We start from the raw sequence: 25,768 nt of genomic DNA, 5'->3' as shown, positions 1-25,768 counted from the left end.
ATCTGCTATAAAACACAACCTTTCAATTCAGCATGTTAGGTAACATTTCATAATTCAGCACACGTAAGAAGGACTGCACGCTCCCTGCATGCTTCTGTGTGACAGGAGAGTCATCAGTACATCAGAGGAAGCAATTTGGACGACAAAAGAAAATCCTCCCTGTTCTCTCTGCTGTCAAACTGTCATCCTCTGCGGTGTGTTTATCTGCAAAAGATGTTTGCAGAGAGACACTTACATCTGAGGCCAGGCTTGCTGCGTGCTCCTGGACGGGGATCGGGCTTCGCTTCTCAAAACGCTTCAGCCGCTCGTGGATCTGTCAAGTCAGGAAATCTCAATGAAGGTTTACTGTGCAGTAAAAAGGCTCTTACTGCAACTCTGAATACTGCAACTACTGCTGCTACTACTACTAATTCTACTACTAATAACATTAAGAACCAATCATGCTGAGGAACAAGTGCTGAGAGACTGATAAATTCTGCAAACTGAACATTACTACTAATATTATTATTGTTATTGTTATTATTATTATCTCACCCCTTCTTCATAAGTTATTGAATTTTAATTAACCAGCTTCATTATTAATTTGAAACTATACTCTGATAAATTAAACATATGCATACAACCACATATCCAGTATCAAATGTCTACAATTTGTCATTAGTATTTACAGAAAAAATAGGAAGATAAGCTAGGAAAAAAATAAATATAAATAACCAAATAATAGACAATAACGCCTGTAAACACCTGGTGGCTGTCAAACCCTCTCTTCATCCCCGTACATTGTAAAAATCAGGTTTTTGTACATTATTTTAAACTTTTTTTTATGATTGTAAACTGTTATTGTTAAATAAGGAAAAATAATAAAATTATCATTCATTTCTTTTTTTAAAGTATTATTTGAAACTGGTCTGTGTTTGTAAACTGTCACTGTCATATTATGTAAAAACAAAAAAATATATATTTTTTATTTTAAACTGGTTTATGTTTGTAAACTGTTTCTGTCATTATGGAAAATAATAAAATTATAATAAAAAATAAAAAAGTTTTTAAAAAGTTATATTATCTTTTAAAGAGCTTGTAGTCCCCAGTTTAAACATTGTAAGAGGAGGTACTTTATGGAAGCAGGGACAGTGTACATTAATCCACATTTAAACAAATGTGAATGCACCCGAGTTAGCTGGGGAGCTAATTTCCGTCGGTACACCCCTGATGTTCAAAGGCAATCTTTAGCTGTTTTGATAATCCAGGTACATTTCGCTGATAATACTGATGTACTTCTATTAAAATAACACTTTGAATGCAGGGCATTTACTACCTGTAATGGTCAAGATCAGAGTGTTTAATCAACCTCTGTATTTTGCTACTTCAAGAAGTTATGAAAATAGATGCTGTAACGATAAATGAATGGACATAAATGAGCACAAATGCCTGTAAAGTACAAATCTGTGTTCACCTTAAAGAGCAGGTGGAGCTTCTTCTCCATCAGCATGCTGTGGAGGAACCTGTAGTCCTCCTCTCTGTCTGTGTGAGACTCTGTCCCAGACATCACTGATGATAGCAGCCTGCACACGCCTGCAGGAGGAGGAGCGCAACACACACACACACACACACACACACGCACACACACAAACACACACACATCTATAACAACACCACTTGCACCTGTTGTTAATTCACAGAGCTTGTTTTTAAGGATATGTGGGGAGATCAAGAACCCCAAAAGGGAGGTCAAAGGTTAAATGGAGGGTGTGGTAAAATTAAAATTAAAAAAAAAAAGTCCCATAGGAGAGCTTTTAAAAGATTCACTGTTTGGGGATTATTGCTTTATATTCCAGTTATGCTTGTCGGATTATTGATAAAAAACTGTTAATTTTTGGACCCACCTCTGTGTTCTGTTCTGCTCAGCATCCTCCTCAATCTGAGAAACAAATAAGAGAATTTATATAAATGTATATATTTGCATACTTGACCCAAATTTCCTTAGTTTTTTTATCAGTGAGGAGGGAGACTGAAGCGTAACTCAGAGAAATGATGAGAGAGAATAGAAATGTCAAAGATGCCTCTGCTGAGATATTACTGCCCCCTAATGCTGGTAAAAGTTATATCGACGTTACAGTGATACACTGTTCCACTGTCCCTACAGCTATGTCAATAAATCATTAAATAAGTCAGCATTTTATCAAGAATATTCAGAGTTATAATTTATTTTTTAATTATATAAAAATGACAATAAAGGCCTATAACATGTAAGGGGAGGAAGAGTTTTTATTTTAGTTTAATTATCATGATTTAAAGTTGAGAATATATGTATCTAATATGTATCAAATGATGATGTGCTGATATATATGGTTTATTCTGTTTTTTTTATCCCGTTATGTATCTGTATTTTTTAGATGTTTGCATTGTTATGTTTTTTTTTCTTCCTTGCATGATGTTTGACTAATCCAAAGATTAAATACAAACTTAAATGACAAAAACAAAAAACAAATACATTAAATTAGAATAAATAAATAATTTTTAAAAAAAATCTTTTACTTTATAACACGAGAAATTTACATTTTTGCATGATTGATTGTTCAGTATTTCTTACCTAAAATTAAATAAAAAATAGAAGATATAACATGACTCATAGAACAGGATAAATAATGGATTTTCTCTGCTCAAAATGTATCAATTTTACCTTCTCTCAGATCATAATTTGGATTAATTCCATGAAAAAGCATGAGGATCAGTTAACAGAAATGCACTTTTTAGATAACAGAATCTATAAACAAATATTTTTTATTTATAGAAATACAATACTACACTTTGTATTTTTTATATTTTAAATGTTTAAATAGCACATAATAAATAAAAAATATTGTGAGAAAATAATGAATATATTTAGATTAATACAGCTAATCTGGGGTACAGATTAGGAGTGGAACACACATGTTAATGTCCATCACATCACATTTTAAGCAGAGGAAAGCAGCTCAGCACAATCACACAATCTTTAAATTGCACTCACCACAGACTGTCCATCCCATCAGGCCCAATTCACACAGGCCATATCGCTTAATACCTAAAGAGCACGAGCTACATTTGAACATCCACTTGTAGGGAGAGGCTGTATAGTGTTTGACTGTCCAGACTATTAGAGAGACGGTCCCTCTTTCAGTCAATATGTGTCCGGTCTGACCTAAATCAAGCCGGCGGGCAATCAATATCGCAATCAAAGAGCGTGGGGCGTAATGTTAGCCACATATGACTGTCACATAGATTTAACTGGAACTGAGGTCAGCAGTTGCATCACTTCAGTAGCCTTTAATTTTATTTTTTCTCTTTATTTTTACATTTTTTTCTGTGGCGATCAGGGGCGGAGCTAGACGTTGTAAACTAGGGGTCAACGGGGTATCGGCCCGGCCAATTATTGGGGCCCATATTAAGCATTTTTCTGATTATCTGTAACATAATTGTATGTTAATGATTGCTGACACAGTTAATTAATTAAATGTGCAAAAAAAAATGTCAGCATTGGATGAACTTTTACTTTGTGAAAACATCAGGGAGCTATTTTAATTTATTCATTTTTTAGTTAAATTTTCACTGGACAAGTTATGTGTTGGGTTATGTGTGTTGGTTTGTCATATTCCAAATTTTAAATATTAATAGAAAGATTTCAGTTTTTATTGTAAATGCATATCCGTTCCAAATACTGGTTATTAGTCTCATTAACAACTAACAATAAGTATCTGTATCAGCCCTGAAAAACTAGTACTGGTCGACCCCTAGTTTTTTTAAATGGTTTTTAGGTTAGAAGCCTTAAATAAGGTCTCTGGTTAACACAAGCTGAAGAGACTTTTCACGTTTTGTTTTATGACATAAATACGTCAGTAAATACCCCACTGTGAACTCTGAAGTGCTTATGTGTCTTAAAAATGTGGTTTCTAACAAGTGGCTGAATGACAGAACATCATCAAGCCAAAACCGCGCCGAAGCCTCGTAGCGGTGGCGACGCAATGGTAGTGTAGTTTGTTTTAGCCTAACGCTAGCTTTTTACTTTTGGTGATTTCATTTAGGCTTCAAAAAGTCTAAAAACTGCATTAATTTGTGAAGATTATCTTGCTGACCTAAACATGTAAGTATCATAAACATTTGTTTACCACAGAGCTTATTTTCTGCAATAATTCAATTCAATTCAATGGAAAAATCCCATAGGCTTTTTGACAAGGGAAACAGGGCCTACAGAAAAACAGCATCCCTATTTATGAGAGATGGTGGGGCCCTTTGCATTTCTGTGCCCAGGGGCCCATTCTCTCATAATCCGCCCATGGGATGAACCCTCTGCAAAGCATTTAATTATAACCACATTCAAGAGCTGTTCAGTATCAATGTGACCTCTGACCTTTGTGTTAGGAGCTAACTTGCATTTACGCATATTCATGCATTTAAGGGCCAAAATATACTGTGGAATAAATACAAAACAATGAAGATTCATCTGTTGCTCGTCTGTGTATCAGCCAGGACATTATACATCATCAAAACAACACATATGTTAGTCCCAGTAGGAAAAGACAGCGCTGGACACACTGTACATGGAGGACAAGTGTTCATAATTTAATATATGGAAACAACAGAGCAGACTGGCGGACAGACTGTGGGTGTGTCTCAGAAAATTTCCAGCCAACGAGATGTGAACTCGGAGGAGGAGTCCTCAGCAGCAGCTCGCTGCGTTTTCAGCTGCGTCACGTTAGCCAGAGACAGCTAGGCTAATACCGGAAACGGAGCTGCTTACTTCAAAATAAGAGCACAAAAATATTAAAGTAGTCGTTTTAAAGAGGTCTTGTTTTCCCCTGCATAAGTATATAATTTTCAATATATAAACAAAAATTTGAAATATGTACATATAAATTGAGGGTATGGCAAGTCTGATTGCCACTTAAGCCTAACACCAGCAGACAATGTCCATTTTTTTTAATCTACAGATAAAAGCATATATTACTATATAAAATATTACAATATTATAGTTAAACATAAAATATTTATCGTTATAATGAAATACATAAAATATTATGCAAGATGTTGTTGGGAATCATTTTAAAATTGGGTATCTAAAAAGGACTTTCAAGCGCCCGATTTAGAATATAATGATATAAAAAAAGGAAATGTTTTACAATAGCTCCTTGTCTTCATGAATGAGTTAATAAGTTTCAAGAAAGTAGTGAAATGTATTTAAAAAATATTTTCTATTTTGTTTTATTTTTAATGAGTTTATTTTAGACCACTTTTCGTGGGTCTCATTCTCGTCTTGGAATTGAACACATTTTGACTTGGTCTTGTCCTGGTTTTGGAAGAAACGGACTCCAGATTTTTAATTGAGACCAGTCAAGACCACAACGGATTTATGTGATAACATTATTACTGACTTGCTGTGATTGGATGTAAAACTTCCTTCTCTAAATCTAGTCAATCAAGTAAGTCATTTGTAGTTTGCTTTTCTTGTAACTAATAAATCTGCCACCCTTCATAGAAATCAGAGGAAAATTGTGTGTATATATATTTCATACATATATATATATATTTGGTCTTGGAATATTCTGGTCTGTGTCAAGTCTTGGGTATAGTCTTGGCTACACCATTAGTTACATGGGTACCATTTGTGTCCCCTTTACAGACATGTCCACTTTTTCATATGCAGTTTTTTTGCGGTCATTTAATTACTAATCAAGACAATCTGGCAAGAATTTCTTTATCCTGCAAATTGTAAACTTCAGTAGTAAGTTGCAATAAATCACATTTTTTACAATTCCATTATTTTGCACTTTGAAACAGTTATTAGTAACCTAATAACTGCCCAGTGCAAAATTATGGAAATGTAAAAAAAAAAAAAGTGATTAAAATATGCAATTAATTGCGATTAACCATTAAAGTTCTTCACTATTGTAATATAACATGCTGTTGTTACAGTTATTGCTGTGCATCTCTCCCTCTCTCTTTCTTTTTGTCATTATTGTAATTTAATTTTTATTTACAACATCTATTGCACGTCTGTCAGTCCTGAAAAAGGGATCCCTCCTCAGCCGCTCTTCCTGAGGTTTTTTTCCAGTTGTTTTTTTTTGGGGGGGGGTTTCCTTAGGCAATGTGAGGAGTCTAAGGACAAAGGGTGTTGTATACTGTAAAGCCCTCTGAGGCAAACTGTGTTTTGTGATAATGGGCTTTATAAATAAAATTAACATGATTAATCGCGATTAAAATAATTAATCGATTAATCGACAGCACCAATATTTTTTCTTCGTTGTTTTTTTTTTGTTTGTTTTGTACTCTTTACTTTGAAAGCTGAAACCGGAACTTCTTTTTTCCAGCTAAACATTACCGAGCAGCAGTCCGTCTCCGCCGTTTCCTCCTGACTCTGCTGCTTTTCGCTGAGCTACATCGGCCGAGCCAAGCTTACCCCGTAACTACATGCCAGATGATGCACTGAGGGTGGTTTGCAATAAAGACCAGCCGCTATGCAGTGCTGGTTCTCGGTGCACGGCTTGTAGGTTTCAGTTTTGGCAGCACAGACCGAGTTGAGATATCAGGAAGCTGAAGAAAAGAGAACTGTGAGAGCAGACAGACAGGAGGCCACGGTTCCCCCTCACACACATACACACATCACCACGGCCTTGATGGTGATGTATGCAAGGAAACCAACAAGAGTCAGCGATGGGTAAATCAAGCACAAAACACAACTGTGTGGAAATTCATCGCAGGGTTTTCCTATATTATTTTTTGAAATGTAGCTTTTCACGTTAGCCTGCTGCCGTTAGCTATCAGTGCTACGAGCTAACTGCAGCTAGCTTTTAGGTTCCGTTTATTTCCTGTAGCTTATCGACTAGCTAAGTAACACGGTGATGAAATCGTGCGTTTATAGTCCAATTTATATCAGTTAAACGCGACGGGTTATTTTCTTAAAGTGTCACAGTGAACAAACAGCTGTTGCTAAGCTAACTTAGCTAACGGCTGTTGATTAACGGTAGCTAAATATGTTTCAGAAAGTGTGTTTGCTAAGCTAAGAAAACCGTTAAAAGGCAAACTGTCTCACGAAAATCGTTTGTTTTGTCTGTTTCCGCAGGTGCACCGACAGAAGGGATTCACAATCCTATCAGGTATGAGAGTCATCTGTCTTTACTGTCCACTCACGTAGCTACTCAAGGTGTATTTGCTGGTAAAATCCTAAATTTAATATATTTACGGTGGAGATGCGGTTCTCTACTCAAACTTAACATACATTTCCAAGTCTGTGGTTTGGCTCTAGTTAAAGTCCTAATGAGATTAAAGGGGAACACCACTAAAATTAAGAATTTCATTATATTATTTTCATGTCCAGGGAATCTTTTTGTGAACTGGAGTTACTCTCTCTCAAAGCAAGAAATCAAATGTCAAACCAATTTTGGGGACCCACAAAGTGTCCTTTTTTACATTATTTTTTCATAACAAATAGATTTTGACATCATTCCACTTTGGTTATAGCATCCTCACTTCAGGACACACTTCTTAAACAGAGACTTGACAAAGCATCCCAACAAGTCTTTCTGCCATGCTTTATTTAATGTAGACCCATAAATCTCAGCCAAAGAGCCAGTCCAGCAGTCTTCACCGCTATGACAAGGTGCGCGATGGCTCATCAGACCCCACGCCTCCTTACAAGATGCTGCGACGCTCAGACGAAAGTCCCGTCAGCAGACACGGAGACGCAGCAGGGCACGGCAAGGCTAAAACCTCTCACGCAGTCAGAGGAAAAAATGGTAAGTGCGCATGTGGTGCTCTTACACATGCATGCAGGTTTTATCTTTAAGGGTTTTGTTAAAGGAAGAGGCAGCATCTTAGTCCTGCAGTAACCTCAGACATAAACAAACATCAGATGCTTTTGGCTGTAGGCAGACTAATGCCTCTCAGCTTACTGTGATCAGTTGTGAACGCTTGCTTTTTTGCTTTTTCTTATATGCTAACCCTTATCAATTTCAAGCAGACGTAGGTGCAGAGTTTGATTAAAAGCAAAACCTGTCATGGAGAACAAAGTGAACCTATAGACAATTTTATCAGATTGCATATTGTTGCTTAAATGCAGAAAAATGCAAACAGTCTCTGTAAAAGTGTTTTCTTGTTTGGCAGTTGCCGCTGTCACTTAGATTCAGTCGTCTGCAGAACACTGTGTATTCTCTGTTAGTTGATAAATGGCTCTGTTGCAGGGACCAGCGGCTCTCCTCAGGAGAACTCTCACAACAACAGCTCCCACCATGGCTCCGACTCTCATGCGACTCAGAGCAAGCCTGCAGACAGGGTAAGACGTTGTCCAGTGTTATCTGATGATATACCCTCAGCATTTCCTCTGACTGCTGTCACGCTACTGTAGAACATGGTATGTGGGACATTATGAAGGCATCTCTCTCTGTGTGCAGACATCTTTGTCTCAACAACAATGCACGATTGAAACATCAAATTTTTGTAACAGGCTCCCTCAATAGAGCAGATGATGTGATTAAGATTTTAGAGATCTTTGTTTAAGTATTAAATTATGTAATTGATTTTGTTTTGAGCAATCAGGCCAGATGCTCAATATTTAACATTGTGTGGTTTGACATTAGCTTATCGTGTGCATATAGGGTTTAGGCTCATTTCCACTTCACAAAAAACATGATAACATCTGTTATCACTTGGCTTTTTAATGCATGAGAATGCGTACGGTCCGCATCCACGGTCAGGTCAAATGACTCTGCAGTAGACACGGGTTTTTATCGCCTACGGCTTGATGGGAACATAACACCCAGGTGACGCTCTGACATTAATTACTGTCTGTCTCCTCCCAAACTGCGCTCAAACATCGATCCACATCAGTCTGCAGCAAGTTTAAAGAGTTTCCAAAGATCTCTGTTCCTGCTGCTGTCTACGGTTGACTTGTTCTCCTACTATCTGTGACGTTGCATGGACACACCAACAAAACAACCCCCCCACACACACACGCACGCACACACTCATGCCAGCTGACAGAAAGGCAGACTCTTCTGCTGCAGCGCTGTGTTCACTGGCAGTGTTAATGTACCCCGTATTTTGCGGGTTTACCCGTGTTTGAAAAAAAAACTTGTGCATACTTGCTAATTTTGCTGGGAAAGTGCTATGTGTTTTCTAAAACCAAGTGACTAATGTGCAGCCAGAAGGCGGGTCTTTTCCTCATTTGTTCACCTTTGTGCCTCCATCGTGAGATGAAAGGAAAAGAAATTCGCACAGAAGCACAGGAAGACACTGAGAGACACCAGTGGTCCACAATTCAGGTTCAGCAAGATTAAGTTATTAAAGATTATGTTTTGCTAATGTAGGCCTAATGATTATTCTGCCTTCCCGTTCCTCTGTAACTGCTGTGCAGTTCACAAGTCCAGAATGTTTTGTTTAGCTGAAATTGAAATCCATGCAAATAAAATCTTCTTTTTATGGCAGTAGAAAATGTCAAATAAAATCCCCTTTTTGTTTGTAGCAATACCACGATCCTGCTGTAATCTACAGTTTCCACTGATGTCCATATTTATCTTAATTAAGGCTATCTACCTTTTTTTTCTTGTGATAAAGAATGAAAAAAAAAGTATTATTGTTGCTTAAGTCACCTTTGCAAAATCAGCCAGATCTGGAATCATAAATCATAATTGTTAATAGGAAATAAAGAAAATGAGGCAGAGTATATTCTCTTCCTGGAATTGCTGTAATGACGGGAACTGTCGGACTATACGTGATCATGAATATTAAACCCACCAGCAGCTTCCATCCAACTGAAAAGCTATTATCCATAATAGAGGGTGGAAAATGAGTTATGCTTATTTACTAAAGAGAAAATGGATGGAGCAAAGACTTAAGTGAACTTAATTCATATAAAGTGATACTTCTGCCTTGTCTCAGCTGTGATCATCCTTACAGGGGCAAGTTAATGCTGCTGACTATTTTCCAAACTGTTCTGTGTTTCAGGATTTTAAATGTCTTGTTGATCACGCTCATTCGCTTCCATGTAGATTGAAAATTTAAAGGGATAGTTAACCCCCAAATCATAAATACACATTTTTCCTCTTACCTGTAGTGTAGTTTATCAGTGTGGATTGTTCTGGTGTGAGGTGCCGAGTGTTGGAGATATCGGCCGTAGAGATGTCTGCCTTCTCTCCAGTATAATGGAACTAGATGGCACTCGGCTTGTGGTGCTTAAAGCGACAAATAAATACATCTGAGAAACTCAACAATAATGTCTTTTTTCAGAATGAATGACCTGGGTACTCACGATAATCCACAGATCTTGTTGTGGGCAGTTTCATGTAGGAGCTATTTTATTTCTGTGGAACTAAACCCTTACAGCCGCATCACTGCGCAGAAGGAAGCACGCATCTTCTTAAGGACGAGAGGCTCATGCTCGTGACAGAACGAGGTGTATTCATTAAAGGTCCCAAATTATGCTATTTTCCAAGTTGATAGTTGTATTTAGGGGTTTGTAGTAGAACATGTTTACTTGCTCTTAATGTTAAAAAAACATATTTCTGAAACTGTCTGCTTGAATATATCTGTATTCACTCTCTGTCCAAAATGCTGCGTTTTAGCGCCTGTCTCTTTAAGCCCCCCTTCCAAAAAGTCCTAGCCTGCTGTAATAAGTCAATGTTTCTGGGTCTTCCACAACTGCGCTCTCAGTGTCGCTGTATTGTCACTGCAGTTGGGTAATGACTGTAACGACAATGTAGCGGCACTTTCTACCTTTTATATAGTATAGTTGTGACATCACAACTTAAGAGGAGTTTCCTTCAGCTTCTATAATAATTTGTGTCTTGTCTCTCTCTCAGCACCAGGACCCAGCCGATGACTGGACAGAACACATCAGCTCCTCTGGGAAGAAGTACTATTACAACTGTAGAACTGAGGTCTCACAGTGGGAGAAGCCCAAGGACCTGTTGGAGAGGTAAGCCTCTTTCCAAAAATACGATAATAGAAATATAAGTAAACTAGAAAGACAATTCAATTTTTAAACCTGAAACAGTATTTGAGATTCTCATGCGGAGTCATACTTTACAAGATCACGCAGTGCACCAGTCTCAACAGAATATCATTAGTTTAGGGGACAGAGTCTAACTGCAGCCTGCAGCCTGCATGCCGTCACTGTTGCTTTCTGCTTAATCTGCTTCAGGGAACAACGACAGAAAGACTCAGTCAAGATGGCGGCAAACAGTTTCCCCAGGGACATGGACTACAGACAAGAGGCCTTGCAGGACAAAGCCTCAACAAGTAAGTTTAGCAGAATTGTATAGTCTGTGCAATATTGTACAAGTTTTTACACAGTCGTCCTCTCTAACGTTGTGGCTATCTTCTGTTGATCACTTTACCTTTACAAACATTGTAATACTTTGTTCTGCTTTGCTCGTTTCCACAGAGACCACATCAGGGGACCAGTCCACAGCATCCAACTCCGGCCATTCCTCCTCGTCCTCTTCTTCTCAGAGCCTGAACTCTGCTCCTGGTGCTTTAGGCTCCACCCCCTGCACCATGTCCTCCTCGTCCTCCGCTTCAGGGCAGGTGGGGCCTCAGTCTGTCCAGTCCCCGTCACCAGCACTGCTGCAGGATCCGGCACTCCTGCATCAGCTCCTCCCGGCGCTGCAGGCCACTCTGCAGATGAACAACGGCAGCATGGACATGGCGAAACTCAATGAGGGTGAGCGCACAAAGATTGAAAAAAAAAACACAAGGTGTCAAACAAGATTCAAAAAGAGAACACCACTTTTAGGATTTGCAAAGCTTAAATACAATCACCAGAAGTAAAGGTTAAAAATAAACTACATCATGGTTGCATGAATGCGCCACAACAAAGCTGTAAGGCTGCGTTTGGTGTGATGTTCTGTGTGTGCCTTTCTGTCATGCTGTGTTTCCTTTCTAAATTTTGAGGTTTTGCGAGATTGCAAAGTAGAAACTTTGAGTTTGAGTCGTGGGGTAGATGATTGATCGTATCGGTCAGAGGTGATCAGATCACATCGATGGATGAGAGCAGCAGCTGCTGCAGAGGCGAGCTTAAGCAAACTTTTAGACCTCGTGCAGAGAATCGTTTCACTTTGGCTGTGTCTAACCTTCTGCTGCTCTGTATGTACCCAGAGTACGCTCTGTGCTCCAAGAGCTGTAATTTATAACGCAACAGTATATATATTTTATTAGTGCTTGTGTGGCGGTAGATGTTTTAATCATGTTGGGCTGCCGAAAAGAAATGTGTGGGAAACCCTGGAGCTTATTCCAGGCATCTAACCCTAAATTCATTCGGAAAAACGCAGTGACTTCAAGATGAAGGAACCGTGAGTGCAAAAATGCAAACTCATCTCTGGGCTTTAGGTCTCATTCCTGCACCACTCTTTAACAAATAGAACAACATATTATATGTGGCTACTGCATTACATTTACACATCTGCTTAGTGGTTCTACTTCACACTGGGACCAACAAGTCATCTGCACTGGCCTGAATAAATGACGTTATTTAATTCCATTTGAAAAGTGCAGGCTGTATTACATTCACAAACTAAATAATGACATGTTCACAATATCTGATGTTATTTTTTAATGGAAAGGGTAACGGTATGAAGCTTGCTGTGACACAGAGTGTTGTATTATGGGTTGTTTGTAGCCTTATTGTTGCTAAGCTAGTGCATGTTTAGAGGTCCGAGTGTCTTTCAGTGTTTTGTTGGCCCAGTCAAACCTGCAGGGGCTGCCTCGATCACAAAGCGTCCCCTGACGTGTTTAGAGCAGAAGTGGACTGTAGATTGAATCATCTGTCAAGTAGCCACGAACTACCGCTGTCACTGATGATGAGGAGCACAAAAAGATAAATTCACTGCTGGAGAAAATAATTTTTGACAAGCTTTCAAGAGTCTGACAGAAGAGAGGGTATGTGACTGATTTTTGGAGAGAAAATGCTTCAGGGTGCCGTCTGTGATGGATAAACAGTATCTCAGGGAATGTTTTTTAGGGACCAGTGTTGAAGTGTGTTGAATTTCCAAAAAGTCTTTTTAATTTTTTCAAAAACAGTATGAAAACCTGTCTTATATTCGGCCGTCTGTGTGAATGCTGCCGCGTGTACGGCAAAAAATGTCAGTATCTCTCTATGCTTTCTGTTTTGATCCTGTTATTAATGTGCGACTGCTGTTACTTACCAACGCGTTCACTTGTCATTCATGATGAATTTCTTGCTGTCCTGCGTGAATCTGACAAACGTGTGCTTGTTGTTTGATAATCGTTGGCTGGTGAAATGACGTACACATGAACTGAAAGAATCTTCCCACTGATTTGTTTCTTAACTGTGTTTTCTGACTTAACTATGTGTGTTTGTGCACTCACCTGTTGTGTGTCCTTGCTCACTCACCTGTGTGTGTATGTGTGTGTACATTTCCTCTTTTCCTCCCTCCAGTCTTGGCAGCTGCTGTCACCCAAGCTTCCTTGCGGTCTGTGCTTCATAAGCTCCTCACTGCTGGACCTGCTTTCAACGTCACTGCTCTGCTCTCAGCTGCTCAGCACTCCAACCAAGGTACGGCCTCCTCGCTGTTTCTCACCATCTGCTACACAAACTCATCTCCTTTTTTTTCTTCTAAAGGACCCTGTCTTCTCCCTGTCCCCATAAATCATTTTTTTAAGCAGTGTAAGACACAATTTATTGTTGACCTTCAGTGAACACAAGTCTTAATTTTTATCCAACTGCATTGTTGCTTAAAGCTGGTGTAGACAGTTCTCTGGCAAGGGCAAAAAATAAAACAGCAGAATTTGAAAATACACCCTCCTGTCACTCTCCCCTCTCTTTCCTCCCACTAGAGAATCACGGATACATGTACACACTGCAAAAAAGGTAACGCTTGAATACTTACTCCATGCCACACAAGTTTATTCACGACAGCGTTTCAATCCTACTTGGATCTTCAGGGTAAAAAAAAAAACGGAACAAACAAAAAACAAAAATAAGATCCAGAACTAACTTTTGTGGCATGCAGTTAGTGTTCAGGTGTTACCTCTTATCCTTAAAATCTCTCTCATGTCAGATATTTTCTACAGCTTAAAGTCTGGTTTTTCTCTTAGTCCACTTAATTACAATATGCTTGTAATTTATCATGGGATTTTTGCCAAATGACTCCAAAGTAAGACTGCCTACTCCAGCTTTAAAGCTTTTTCAGAAGATGTCCTCTCATGTATTCCAGTGAGCCTCCTCTGCTGGGACAGAGGATGTGTTGCATAGCAATCGCAACAAGCGTGCCAGAAAAAGTTGACACAAGTTACTCGTGTCTGACCCGAAAGCCTTGACTAGCCTGTTAATGTGCTTGTTGTCTGATTGTTTGCTGCCTCGTTGCTAAACAGATTATTTATTGGCGAGTTATTAAAGCAAAGAAATCACTGCAGGCTTCAGTTTTTCATCACTAATTTCTTGATATTTGTCAGGACTAACTCTGTATTTGTATACGTGAAAGATGATTGAATCGAAAGGATAACATAGTTATGAATGTCTTTTCCTCCTTCAGCCCAGCACTCCAGTCAGTCCCCCGTCTCCCTGACGTCGGATGCATCGTCACCGCGGCCGTACGTCTCACCACGGAACGGCACGCCGCAGAGCAACCAGAAATCGCTTCTGGGTGTGCATCCTGGCAGCATCACCTCCTCGCAAACAAGGGTGAGTCGCAGGACTAAAAATGACGGAAAATGTGATGAATGGAGAAGTAAGACTCACGCCATCTTTCTTTCTCCTCTCCACTTTATGACTGCTCTTGTCTGACATCTTTTCCTCCCGCTTCTCTACCACGCGCCCCTTTTTTGTTTTCATTTCATTTTCTTTCTCTCTCGCTGTCTGTTTTTCCCTCTTCAGGGGAGCATGTCTTCAGGTAAACCAGGATCAGTTCCCCAGTCTCAGACTGCAGAGAAGCGCCCAGAGGACCCGAGAACTCTCCAGCAGAGAAGGTAGAAATAATTTCAAGATAGCTTTTGTCTGTGACGCTCTGAGGTACAGCAAACACAGAAATACCAAAACACAGAATGAAAAGGTCACCTGAATTACAAAAACACATTTTGCAAACTTCGATAGCAACCTGTGTCTTAAACAGTTTTCATTCGGATCATGCTGTTGCTGTTTAAAGGTGTGTGTGTGTGTGTGTGTGTGTGTGTGTGAGTGACAGAGAGAGAGAGTGTGACAACAAGGAAAGAATCCAATAAAACCAGACAAACCATTACAAAAATGCATATCCAGTTTTTAAAAAAGAAGACACTTTCTCTACTTCTGATCTTGTCGTTTCCTGTTCCAAAATGTGTTGTGTTTTTGCAACACTATCAAAAGGCCTCGCTCAGACTTGCAGTTGCAGTTGAGCGCTAAAGACTCTGGTGAGGTCACCCAAATGTAATCAAAACATGATGCGCATTGTTTGAGTTGTTCTTGGATGATAATAAACGGGAAAAAGTAAATGTCACGTACTGAATAATCCTCAGTGTCTGTTTAATAAACCTGTACATCAGTATTCCAAAAAACTGGATTTTAATTTGCACGGTCTGAACCCCGGTAATGAGTTGTCTCGCTCCACCAGCCAGGAGATTCTGTGCGCGGGATCAAACATACCCGGTGCTGCGTTGCCCCACGTCCCCTCCGGCAGCACTGGCCAAACCCAGGCCGACGCCCCCGGCTCCTTCACGCCCACCCTGGCAACTCATTTTGACGAGAGCCTCATCAGACATATCCAAGGATGGCCTTCAGAGAACACTGAGAAACAGGTACTGTCCATCACTGCGGTTTTTTCACGTTCAAAACAGTGAACTGCTTAGTTACCTCTGGGTTTTTACAGCTGTAGCATCATTAAAGAGCTGCACAGTTTCACAGGGCTTCTGGTATAAATATACACTTTTCAGAAAATGTTGTCACAAAATCCTTTTTCTAGGTTTTTTCTGAAGCTTTCAAACTCGTCATGTTGCCTTTTCAGCTGTTGCAATAAACCACAATAGCTAAATAATCTTCACTGGCAACTGTGCAACTCCATCAGCAGAGGAAGGCCATTAAGTTTGTGGTTGAAAGCTGTGGAAATGCCAGGGAAGTTGTCCCTGTGATGTTCATTGTTATATGAAACTTAAATCCAAGGCCAAGAATGAAAACCTGAAGCCCAAATTTGAGTTTTGTTTAAAGGGTCTGCGTTCTTTTTTTAAATGGAAACTGAGCAGTGACGTAGGTTACAGTGCTGATTATAATAATAATAATAATAATAATGGCCGACAGGGAGCGTCCAGATGCTTAAGGTACTTATTCATAGTCAGTATATTACCTATAGTAGATGGTGGTTGGCACGCTCTCAGTTTGAAGAAGCAGACAGCGAACTGAAATCACTATGGAGCTGTAAAGCCAACAGACTCCATTGATAAAAACAGTAGTTTTAGAACAAGAATTGCTGGTACTGTTGCTTCGATGGGTTAAGTTTGTTTGATTAATTGTGTGACATTTGAATCCAACTAACACGACATCCATAGCACTACATTGCTTAGTTTCTGTGCCAGTTAGCTGGTTAAAGGAGCTAATAAGGGAGACTGATAACTGATAGGTCATTAAGAGGCACATTAGGCCAGCTAGAGCTTTTTTATGTAACAGCCTCTGTCTGGACTCTTGGGACAGCTATAAAGGTATATCATTTTCACACTAAAAATGTAAATATTCAGATTTTAATACATAAGGAACTCTACTGGGGAGCTACAGAATGACAAAGACCTTTTTAAAGTTTGCGAACAATAACATACATAAGGGTGCGTATATGGCAACAGAAGTGTGAGTGTCAAGCTATGAAAGGGCTTTAACCTCTAAAGATAGCAAATGCTTCCTGAACAAATCGACTTTGATAAATGATGCCAGACTTCCATATCTGTCTTTAATTAGTGAGTGTGTAGAAGACATTAGCAAGTGGCCCAAAGATCAGTGGCCAGATATTTTGTGTTTTGGAGAAACCAAAAGTGTGCACCGGAGAGAAATTACAAGAATGCACGTCACTTGATGCTCATGAGTATGTTATCTGTAGTCATGCACAGAACTTCAAATACCATGACGTAGGCTTAGAAGTCCTCAATGTGCAAAGACAAGGACACAAGACCACTCTGTGTGAGGCTTAGGTTATAATTAACATCCTGACAGGGTATTGTATCTGCATTTCATGCTGTTGGCTAGCTAGCATAGTTCAGAGATCAATGATAAAGTTTTCAAAAATATGTTTCTGTCATATTGTGACATGGCAGTGTAGTGGTGGTCTTTATTTTTAATATCATGCAGAGTTTTAGTTTAGCGACTGTGTTGACTGGTGACTTTCAGCTGAATGCGGCTGTGGTTGCTTCTAGTAACTTATGAAAATGATTTGCGTAGATAAACAGAGATGAGAATGTATTTAAAACTGACAGAAGCAAAATTGGACTGTTATGAGGACTCCTACATGTTCTGTTTGTGTTTTCAAGAGCTGACGTCACTGTGAGCAGCCACCACACATTTGACTGAGTCACCAGTGAAGACTTGTTAAAAATGAAACACCTGTTGTTCCAAAACGGTCATGAACCTGTAATTCTGTAGAAATGTTTGGCTGCAGTAATATCGATTCTGACAACCACACATGTAACAACCAGACATTTTGTGTGTGAATTAAACTGAACAAGTGTGGCATGATGGGTTATGGTTGGCGCTTTTGCCTCACATCAGGAGGGTCGCAGGTTGGCAGGGGTCCTTCTTGTTGGAGTTGTTTGGCTTCCTCTCACAGCACAAAGACATGCAGCTTAATCGATGAGTAAATTGGCCTCAGGCGTGAATGTAAAAGTGAATTGTTGTCCTTCTGTATGTGTCAGCCCTGTGATAGTCTGGCAAACTCCAGGGCCCGCATGACCATTAGAGGATAAGCAGTTTTGGATAGTAAATGAATTAAATGTTTAAATCAGTATTTAAAGCTTGCTGTTTTTGGATGGCTGGAGCAAAACACCACTTCCATTGCCAACATGCACGCTCTTTTTGATGATGAGTCTCAAATATGTAAGCAGATGTTGATCCATGTTTTCAAAGTATTGATTAATGCTGCATTTTTGTTGTAAAAATCATTAGTCATGACTTGACAATAAACCCTCGTCCCTCTCCGTCAGGCGGCTCGGTTGCGTGAGGACATCCACAACATGGGCAGCTTGTACATGTCTGAGATCTGCACAGAGATGAAAAACCTTCGCTCGCTGGTCAGAGTGTGTGAAATCCAGGCCACACTGAGGGAACAGAGGTGAGGAATTTGGCACAATTTGCATCCACATTAGAGCTTTTATGGGGCCCGACCCTATATGAACCAACACAGTTTCTGTCTGAGCCCGACCCGAGTCTGACCCATGGCAGCAGTTTTGGGCACTAGCCCAATTAAAAACTAAAAGTTATAATGTAAAAATTGGCCTATAGTATATAAAATGTAATACAAGCTAAGGACGGAAGTGTTTCTTTGCACAACCTCTTCTTCCTCTCCTTCTGTTTGTCTTTCGTCTCATGCATGACACATTTGGCAAAGCAGGCAGGGCCTCTCGGTGCATCGAGAGCTTCATTCCCACTGCTAACATCGAGCTTTTTAATACAGTGAGAGTGTGTATGTATCTGTATTCACATCCGGGTCAAATGACTCTGCTGTAATTCCGTCATCTCATCGCCTTTGGCGCCGATCGGCATTGATGAGAATACACCCATATGAACGCGCTTATTTCCCGTCTCCCCCTAAGCAGTGCTAAAACACCACTCCAAATATTTCAGCACTGAGTTTTAAAGAGAGACTGAATAAGTAAGACAAAGAGAAGAGAGAGTTTTCAAAGACCCCCTTTCTGCTGCTGTCTACTGTTTATCTATTCTCCGGCCTGTCCATGACATCACAAGGACACACCAACAAGACAACCGACACACACATGCAAAAGCTGACAGAACGGCAGACTTGTGCGGTGCGTTCACTGGCAGTGGGAATGCCGTTTATTGCCAATGTTTGGCGGGTTTACCCATATTTGAAAAACTGGTGTGCATGCGCTGATTCTGGTAGAAAGGGGGCGAGAACCCGACCCAATTCAGCCCAAGGGAATAGTAAAAAAAAAATTCAGCCCAGCCCAAAGTTCACGTACGTAATTTCTCCTCAACTGCAGAATCCTGTTTCTGAGGCAGCAGAGCAAAGAGCTGGACAAGCTGAAGAACCAGAACTCGTACATGGTGTGAGGACCCGACCCGAGAAGAAAAGACTGGATGGATCGAAATAACGATTGGAAAAAAAGAGGAACAGACATGGACAGCAAGCTGCTACAGCCTGTTAATTCTCCACATTAGAGCAACTGAGAAAAACTGATAAACAAAGACGGCGGCTGACGAGGTGAAGCTCCATCATCCTGAACATGTCTTTCTTTCTTTTCTTTTTTTAAACATTTCTTTTTTCCAGTGTCTCCCACATGAATTAAAAAGGTGAAACTGACCGAGTTCACCGAGTCGGACACTTTGACCGGTGGACACCGAGGACCTGAGGCTCTTTTCAAAACAGCACATTTTCGGACTGTGAACCTTGGATTGTGTGTATCGTATTGGGTTAATTTGTTTTCCGGTGTGTTTTTGATGTGTAGTGGTCAGGAAAAGATTACAATTCATTCTTGGGATAATTAACTAAAACAGAAAAACCATCTCATATTAATTGGTGTGACAGTTCTGGGCGTTCGCTCTCCAATCTCCTGAAATGGACTCGCATTGAAATGTATGGATTCAATGGCAGTGATGTTGCTAATGTTATTTTTTAATTCACTATACTTGTCCGTGGTTTTGCCATCCCAGCGTGTCTTCGAGCTGGTTGGTTTTACGTGTCATGAGATTAGCGACGGCCAGACCCTCCTGAAAATACGTAAATGTGCTTCACTTATTTGTCCCACTTGATGGGAATCTGCGCTCTGGTTCCAGTGGTACACATCCACTGGGAGGTTTTGGCTAGTTACGTGAAACACACTCCAGATGCTTCAAAGCCATTTTGAAAATAATCCTACATTATTGGACCTAGGTTGGCTGCTAGTACATAACGAGGGTTGCATTAATTTGTAGCCCAGCTGGTTTTCTTCCTCGATTTGTCTTTTTCTTTTGTATAATTGTTAACATTTTGTTTCTCTCCCAAGTCACATTGGGGAAATATTTCATTCCTTTTGTGCAGCTTAGCAAGAGATTGTGTAAAAGAATAGAAGAGCGACTGAATTTACAGTCACGTTAAGCTAAATTATTGTTGCACACGATCGATTACGTCCCTGAAGTCGTAACGGAAAAGATCAATGGAAAAGACTTTTTGAAAACTCACGTCTCGTTCAGCTTTCTTTGGCTGCAGCCCTTTTATCAACTGACTCGAGCCGTGTTTGGCTCCTTTTGTTTTTTAAAGGGTTCATTCATGATGAGAGGAAATACTTTTTATATCAACATCACATTAAATTGCAGTCATTGACTTTCACACCCAGAAAGAAACTTACTTTTGTCTCTCGCCTGTTTTTTTTCCTCTTCCTTGAATAGTTTCCACCAGATCTGACGTGCACACTTTTTTTGGGGGGGTGGGAGGTGGGGGGGTTGAGGGCTTTGTATTCCATAAAATATGAGAATAAAATATTATACCACACCTCCTGTTTGGCTTCTGCTCACTGTTCAGCTGCCTTAGACTCTGATTAAGGTGTGTGTGTGTGTGTGTGTGTGTGTGTGTGTGTGTGTGTGTGTGTGTGTGAATTCTCCTACTTGCTACATAGTGAGGACCACATGTTTTTTTTTGGTTTTTTTTACCACAAACTGAGGACAGTTTTGGAAAGTGAGGACATTTTGTCCAGTCCTCACTTCTTCAAAGACTTAAAGTTCAGGATAGAATTAAGTTTATAAAAGTCATTGAATCTCACAATCTTGTTTTCCAGGCTTGGAAAAGTCTCAGAATTAGTCAAATCCTTGAAACTTCTGGAAAAGTTACAGAATTTTGTTGTTTTTTATTAAATCACCTGTTGCAGTATTTTTCAGTAGATAACTTTCAAATAATGCAACATAACGGCAAATTTATCTTCTGTAGCTGTTGATGTAACAGCTTCTTTATGTGTCGATAAATTACCTTGCGTTGACGATCATGTATGATTCCTCATTTTGTCTCTCTATTGTTTCTGCCTTTATTTGTGCCTTCTCGCTGGAATTATGTTTGAATAGAGATTGAATCTGATATGTTTTTAAATATGGGGCGAGACAAATAATGTTGTGACAGTGTTATTTAACATGTTTCCATACCTTTGCCTCACGACTACTTTTGAATTGTACCGCGTTTTTGAGATCGAGTGACAAATGCCCAAGGCTGTCCATGTCAGCTGCTCCAATAGTGGAGCATCATGTTTTAAAAAGATTAACAAATTAACCAGGAGGCAGACTTGACTGTCAGTCTTTGGGAGTCTGCTTCTCTGTTTTTGCGGACCGCTTACGATAATATAGATAACATGTTAAGTGTATTATACATTTTTGCTTTTTTTATGTTGTGAATTGTCTTTGAAATTTTATCATAGTTCCTCGAAAAGTCATGGAAAAGTTATGAAATTTTGCCCATGAAAATATGTGGGAAAGGGAGAGCATTATGTCACTTGGGTCCTCACAAAGATAGAAGTACAAGGATGTGTGTTTGTATGTGTGCCTTGAGTAAATTTCCTGATGAATTATGCATTTTGTAATTTTGCTAAATTAAAGTGTGTAATTATGCAGCCAGAAGAAGGTCGGGAAGACAGCTTTGGGAAATGTATGTGCAGTGGGATCACACCATGCACTCTGGATGACATGTCGGGTGTAGGTGTCTCTGTGGTCGTACATATATACTTGTAGCACATAAATATTCCACGTATTTGTAGATACTGAACGTGTGTATTTGTGGAGCGTTTGAAGGAGTGCAGTTCTATATATGGCCATAGGATGGCGACAGTGAGCAATCTTACCTTGAATCTGGTTCTGCTTATGTGTGCGTTTCCTCTCAGCTCGATCAGATTAAAAACCTATTATGGTACATGTCACATGTAAAATGTAGCCTAAGCAAAAGCATCTAAAATCCAGTTGACCTTTGTATTTATTCTGGGCCAACTCTGAGGGAATTGTGAAAGTAAATAAGCACGAAACCTTAACATTTATCATCATTTCATTGCCATGACGTCCATACTTTTACTGCTCGTCAGGCTCTGTTAGCAGGATAGGATGCACACGTGCTGCATTCACTGATAAGAGCTTGACCTCAGAGGGCCATGTTATATGACATAAGCATGATGTTTTTTCCACTAAACACATACACTCATATCCCCTTGGTACACAGATGGTGAATGATAACTAGAAAATGCATTTCCTGCAGAAACTGCATGTGAATGCTCACAGCTGAAATAAATTTCAAAGACTTACTGAAAATGCTGAAATTTTCCAAAAATCATTTCACTGCACTGCTGAAAGACCATGAAATAGAAATGCTCAAAGTTGAGAGGAATTACCTAAAACAATTGAATGAAGAAATGCTTTGCATTAATATCAGACCATGAGCTGAACTGCTAAACCCTCTGAACAAACTAAAGAATTGTCCCAAGTAATTTGTAATTTAAATTCAACTAACAGACACTGCACAAGACAAAAGCTATAACCTTTAAAGGATAAGTACACATTTTTATTAGTTTGTCAAACAATACTCACATTCCCACATGTAAATTGAAAGCACCATAGGTCTCTTGAAATGTTTCTTCTGCCTCAAAGAAACCTCCCTTTTATGTAAGCGATGGTGAATGCTCATTGTGTGCAAAAGTGTATTTCAGTGTTCACAGATAACTTGAGGCTTCACATTTATGGTGAAGTTATGGCCTTTTTTAGAGATTGTGTTTCTTCTTTTGTCCTGTTTCGTTAAACTTTTGAGTGAAATCCCTCTTTTTGTGCTGAAATACAAATGGCAGACACATGGCAGAGGTGTGCTCACAGCACGACTCCTCTGTTCAACAAACCAGATTTAAGAAACATGTACAGTAGTTATTATTTGCAGTTTAGTTCAATTTAACTGAGAAACTGTCTTGAAAGCTGAATGCAGATAACTTTAACATGATCTGCCAGGATTTCCCTGTGAAATGTAGACATTTAAAAAACAACAACAACAATTGAAACTGAAAAAAATGCAGGCCAATCTTCAAGAACCTCTTCAGCGGCTTCTTAAAACTATTTGTTATAGTTATATATGGTAAAAAAAAAATTAACTAGATATCACAATAAAACATCCCCCTTCGATTACTTACATTAACACAATCATTTTTTGTATTCAAGTTTTATCAAAAATTATGTCTAAATACACAAATAATACATTATCTGATTAAATATGTACAAGTTTGCATACATTTTTTAACAGAGAGGATTTTACATCTCTCTTTTTATTTATCCATGTATCAGAAAATAGAAAGCAGCAATAAATAATCCATTATTGCTATGTTTTTAGAAATAAAATGTTTTATAAATCAGGCTATGAATAACATATGAAAAACATCTGTAATAAATCTTTTGAAATAAAACTGCAAAGTCTGGTCTATGTAGGTGCTACTGAGGTAGAAACTTTCGGCTCAGAGTTTAAGCAAAATTTCATTTTTAGAAATTAGCCTTAATAGAAATATATTATAAAATATCATACATCTTTAGATAGAAAAAAACACTAAAGGAAAACAGGGTAAAAAATTAAACTAAAAGACTTTGTTAGATTATGTTTGATCTGTTGCAGAAACAGTCTGTGATGGCTGTGCTATTGTTTGGTATTTCACAGTTCATGTCAGTTATTTCAACATCAGGTTGTGTTGTTAATATGCAAACTGGCTAATTAGCATTCAGCTCTGTCAGTATATATATATATATATATATATATATATATATATATATATATATATATATATATATATATTAGTGATGAATAGTGGCGGCTGCCTTGCAGGATGCACTTGCTAGTTGGCTGTTGACTGAACGCCACAGTCGGCCTTGATCGCCACACTTTGACGTCAGTTTATTTTCTCCCTCATTATTCTGCTGTACTCTTTTCTCTATTTTTTCTGTTCATGTTCTTTTAAACCGTTTCCTGTTGCTTTGTCACACAGACCTTCAGTGGTAATATCTTCAGAGGGACTTTGTCCACAGTGCTGATGTATGGAAACAGCCTCTCGGTGAAAGTGTGTTTTAAGGTGTGTATGTGTGTGTTAGTGTCCGGATCAGAGAACGACAGCCGTCCTTTGTCCCAGTCCACAGTCAGTCTGATCCTCTGGAGCTTCTTCTGCACTCGGAGAGGAGAGAGCGAATCTGGTAGTGACCGTGTTGTGTATTTACCTTTATGCAACCTCATTTCCCATAATCCAGGCGGTGTGTGTGGCTTCCTCTGGAACGACTCTTCTAACACACCCAGTGACCAGAATGTATTGTCTCCGACCTCGACGTCCCAGCTGTGAGTCCCTGAGTTAAAGCCCTCAGAGCCGAGGACCACGTAATAATCATCAAACCTTTCTGGATTATCAGGCAGCCGCTGCGCCTCCTCTCCTCTCCCGCTGGTCAGATCGTCAGACAGGAAGAGTTCTCGATGAGCGGTGTTTGGATCCAGAATCACAGGCGTGAAGGAGACCATGTCCTTCATCTTGTTCCAGATGTTGAAGGTGAGGTTGCCCAGGTGTTTGGCCTCGTCTATCAGAGCTCCTGAGAGCAGCTGTGGACTCTCCAGCAGGGGACACTGCTGGACTCTGTCCACTGCAGCCTTGTAGTTCTGCAGGAACGAGACATCTTCAGCTTCCAGCTCGTCCTCTGCGGCTCTGACTGTGTCTGAAAGAGCTGCAATCTCTCTGCTCAGAGCCTCCAGCTTCTCCTTCATCGTCTGACTCTTGCGCTCCTCTTCCTCCCTCAGAGCGGAGATCCTGGCCTCCTCCTCCTCTTCTAGAAACTGGTGGAGCTTCCTAAACTGCTCCTTAATCTGCGTCTCTGTGCGACGGGCCTGGACTTGAATGTGTTCTGCTGTTTCATTAAACTTCACGCTAACACGTTTCAAAGACTTTAACTTCTTCTTTACGGGCTTCAGAGTTTCCTGAAGGCTCTTCTTGTGCTGTAGCGCAGCTTCATCGACGGGTTTGAATCTGTGGTTGGTGTGTTTGTCTGAATCCCTGCAGACGAGACAGACCGGCTGCTGATGGTCCAGACAGAAGAGTTTGAGTTTCTCAGAGTGCAGACTGCAGAGAGCCTCCGACGCTCTCCGATCTCTCCTCTGCAAAAAACTCTCGCACAGGTTCTTTAACACCAGACTGATCGGCGGCTCCTCCTTCGAAGATCTCCTCTTACAGACGGGACACTCCCGGGTCGGTTTCTGTCTCCACCAGCCCTTCAGACAGTCTTTACAGAAGCTGTGGCTGCATGACAGAACAACAGGATCTCTAAAGACTTCGTGACAAACCGGACAGGAGAGATCCTCCTCCGACTGGGAAGACATTTTATGTCTGAGTGCAGCTGAAAACACAGCAGACGGCACGTTAAAACAGGAAGTCTCCCTTCCTGTTGTACAGAGTTAGCTCAGTTACTTTCACTTTGAACCTTTTAGTGTTTTTCAGGTTGTGGTTGAAATATTTCACTACTTCAGTCATTCATTCTCTGTCTTCCTTCAGTTGAAGTCACTGCTTTGTAAAGTAGGTGAATCTTACCGTTTGTTTGTCCGCGTGTCTCTTATCGGTGAGAACTGAGCCGTAAAAACTTGTTTCCTGGTTT

The 25,768-nt window shown here is 39.8% G+C and overlaps 3 protein-coding genes across 4 annotated transcripts in view; 1 reads left to right on the top strand and 2 right to left on the bottom strand.

The window, feature by feature from the left end:
• Window positions 1–2,945, bottom strand: part of LOC121951358 (MAGUK p55 subfamily member 7-like) — a 28,722-nt gene extending 25,777 nt beyond the window's left edge. The window contains exons 1-4 of the mRNA XM_042497648.2: window positions 2,932–2,945; window positions 1,884–1,918; window positions 1,454–1,572; window positions 236–313 (exon numbers count right to left, since the gene is read on the bottom strand). Coding sequence (XP_042353582.2) covers window positions 236–313; window positions 1,454–1,572; window positions 1,884–1,918; window positions 2,932–2,945 — 246 coding nt within the window. The remainder of the gene's footprint in view (window positions 1–235; window positions 314–1,453; window positions 1,573–1,883; window positions 1,919–2,931) is intronic.
• A 3,400-nt stretch (window positions 2,946–6,345) lies between these two features.
• On the top strand, window positions 6,346–20,495 carry LOC121951018 (WW domain-containing adapter protein with coiled-coil-like). Of its 2 annotated transcripts, XM_042497181.2 has the most exons (13): window positions 6,346–6,691; window positions 7,097–7,130; window positions 7,580–7,769; window positions 8,214–8,305; window positions 10,830–10,945; window positions 11,171–11,268; window positions 11,414–11,692; window positions 13,427–13,543; window positions 14,523–14,671; window positions 14,864–14,955; window positions 15,573–15,756; window positions 18,136–18,263; window positions 19,153–20,495. In XM_042497181.2, exons 1-13 carry the CDS (start codon window positions 6,651–6,653, stop codon window positions 19,220–19,222), a joined length of 1,590 nt encoding a protein of 529 aa, XP_042353115.2. In that variant the 5' UTR covers window positions 6,346–6,650; the 3' UTR covers window positions 19,223–20,495. The 2 variants fall into 2 exon arrangements, with proteins under 2 accessions (XP_042353115.2, XP_042353116.2); XM_042497182.2 differs by lacking the exon at window positions 13,427–13,543.
• A 2,159-nt stretch (window positions 20,496–22,654) lies between these two features.
• LOC121951019 (nuclear factor 7, brain-like) lies at window positions 22,655–25,768 on the bottom strand. Its single transcript, XM_042497183.2, has 2 exons — window positions 25,705–25,768; window positions 22,655–25,513 (listed from the first exon to the last, which is right to left on the bottom strand). The coding sequence occupies exon 2, from the start codon at window positions 25,494–25,496 to the stop codon at window positions 24,099–24,101; it is 1,398 nt and encodes a 465-aa protein (XP_042353117.2). The 5' UTR covers window positions 25,497–25,513; window positions 25,705–25,768; the 3' UTR covers window positions 22,655–24,098.

The sequence above is a fragment of the Plectropomus leopardus genome, chromosome 12 (assembly GCF_026936395.1).
Source record: "Plectropomus leopardus strain MGB_pleo_1.0 chromosome 12, ASM2693639v1, whole genome shotgun sequence".
In the NCBI taxonomy this organism is placed as follows: domain Eukaryota; kingdom Metazoa; phylum Chordata; class Actinopteri; order Perciformes; family Serranidae; genus Plectropomus; species Plectropomus leopardus.
This window is presented reverse-complemented; position numbering and strand designations above follow the sequence as displayed.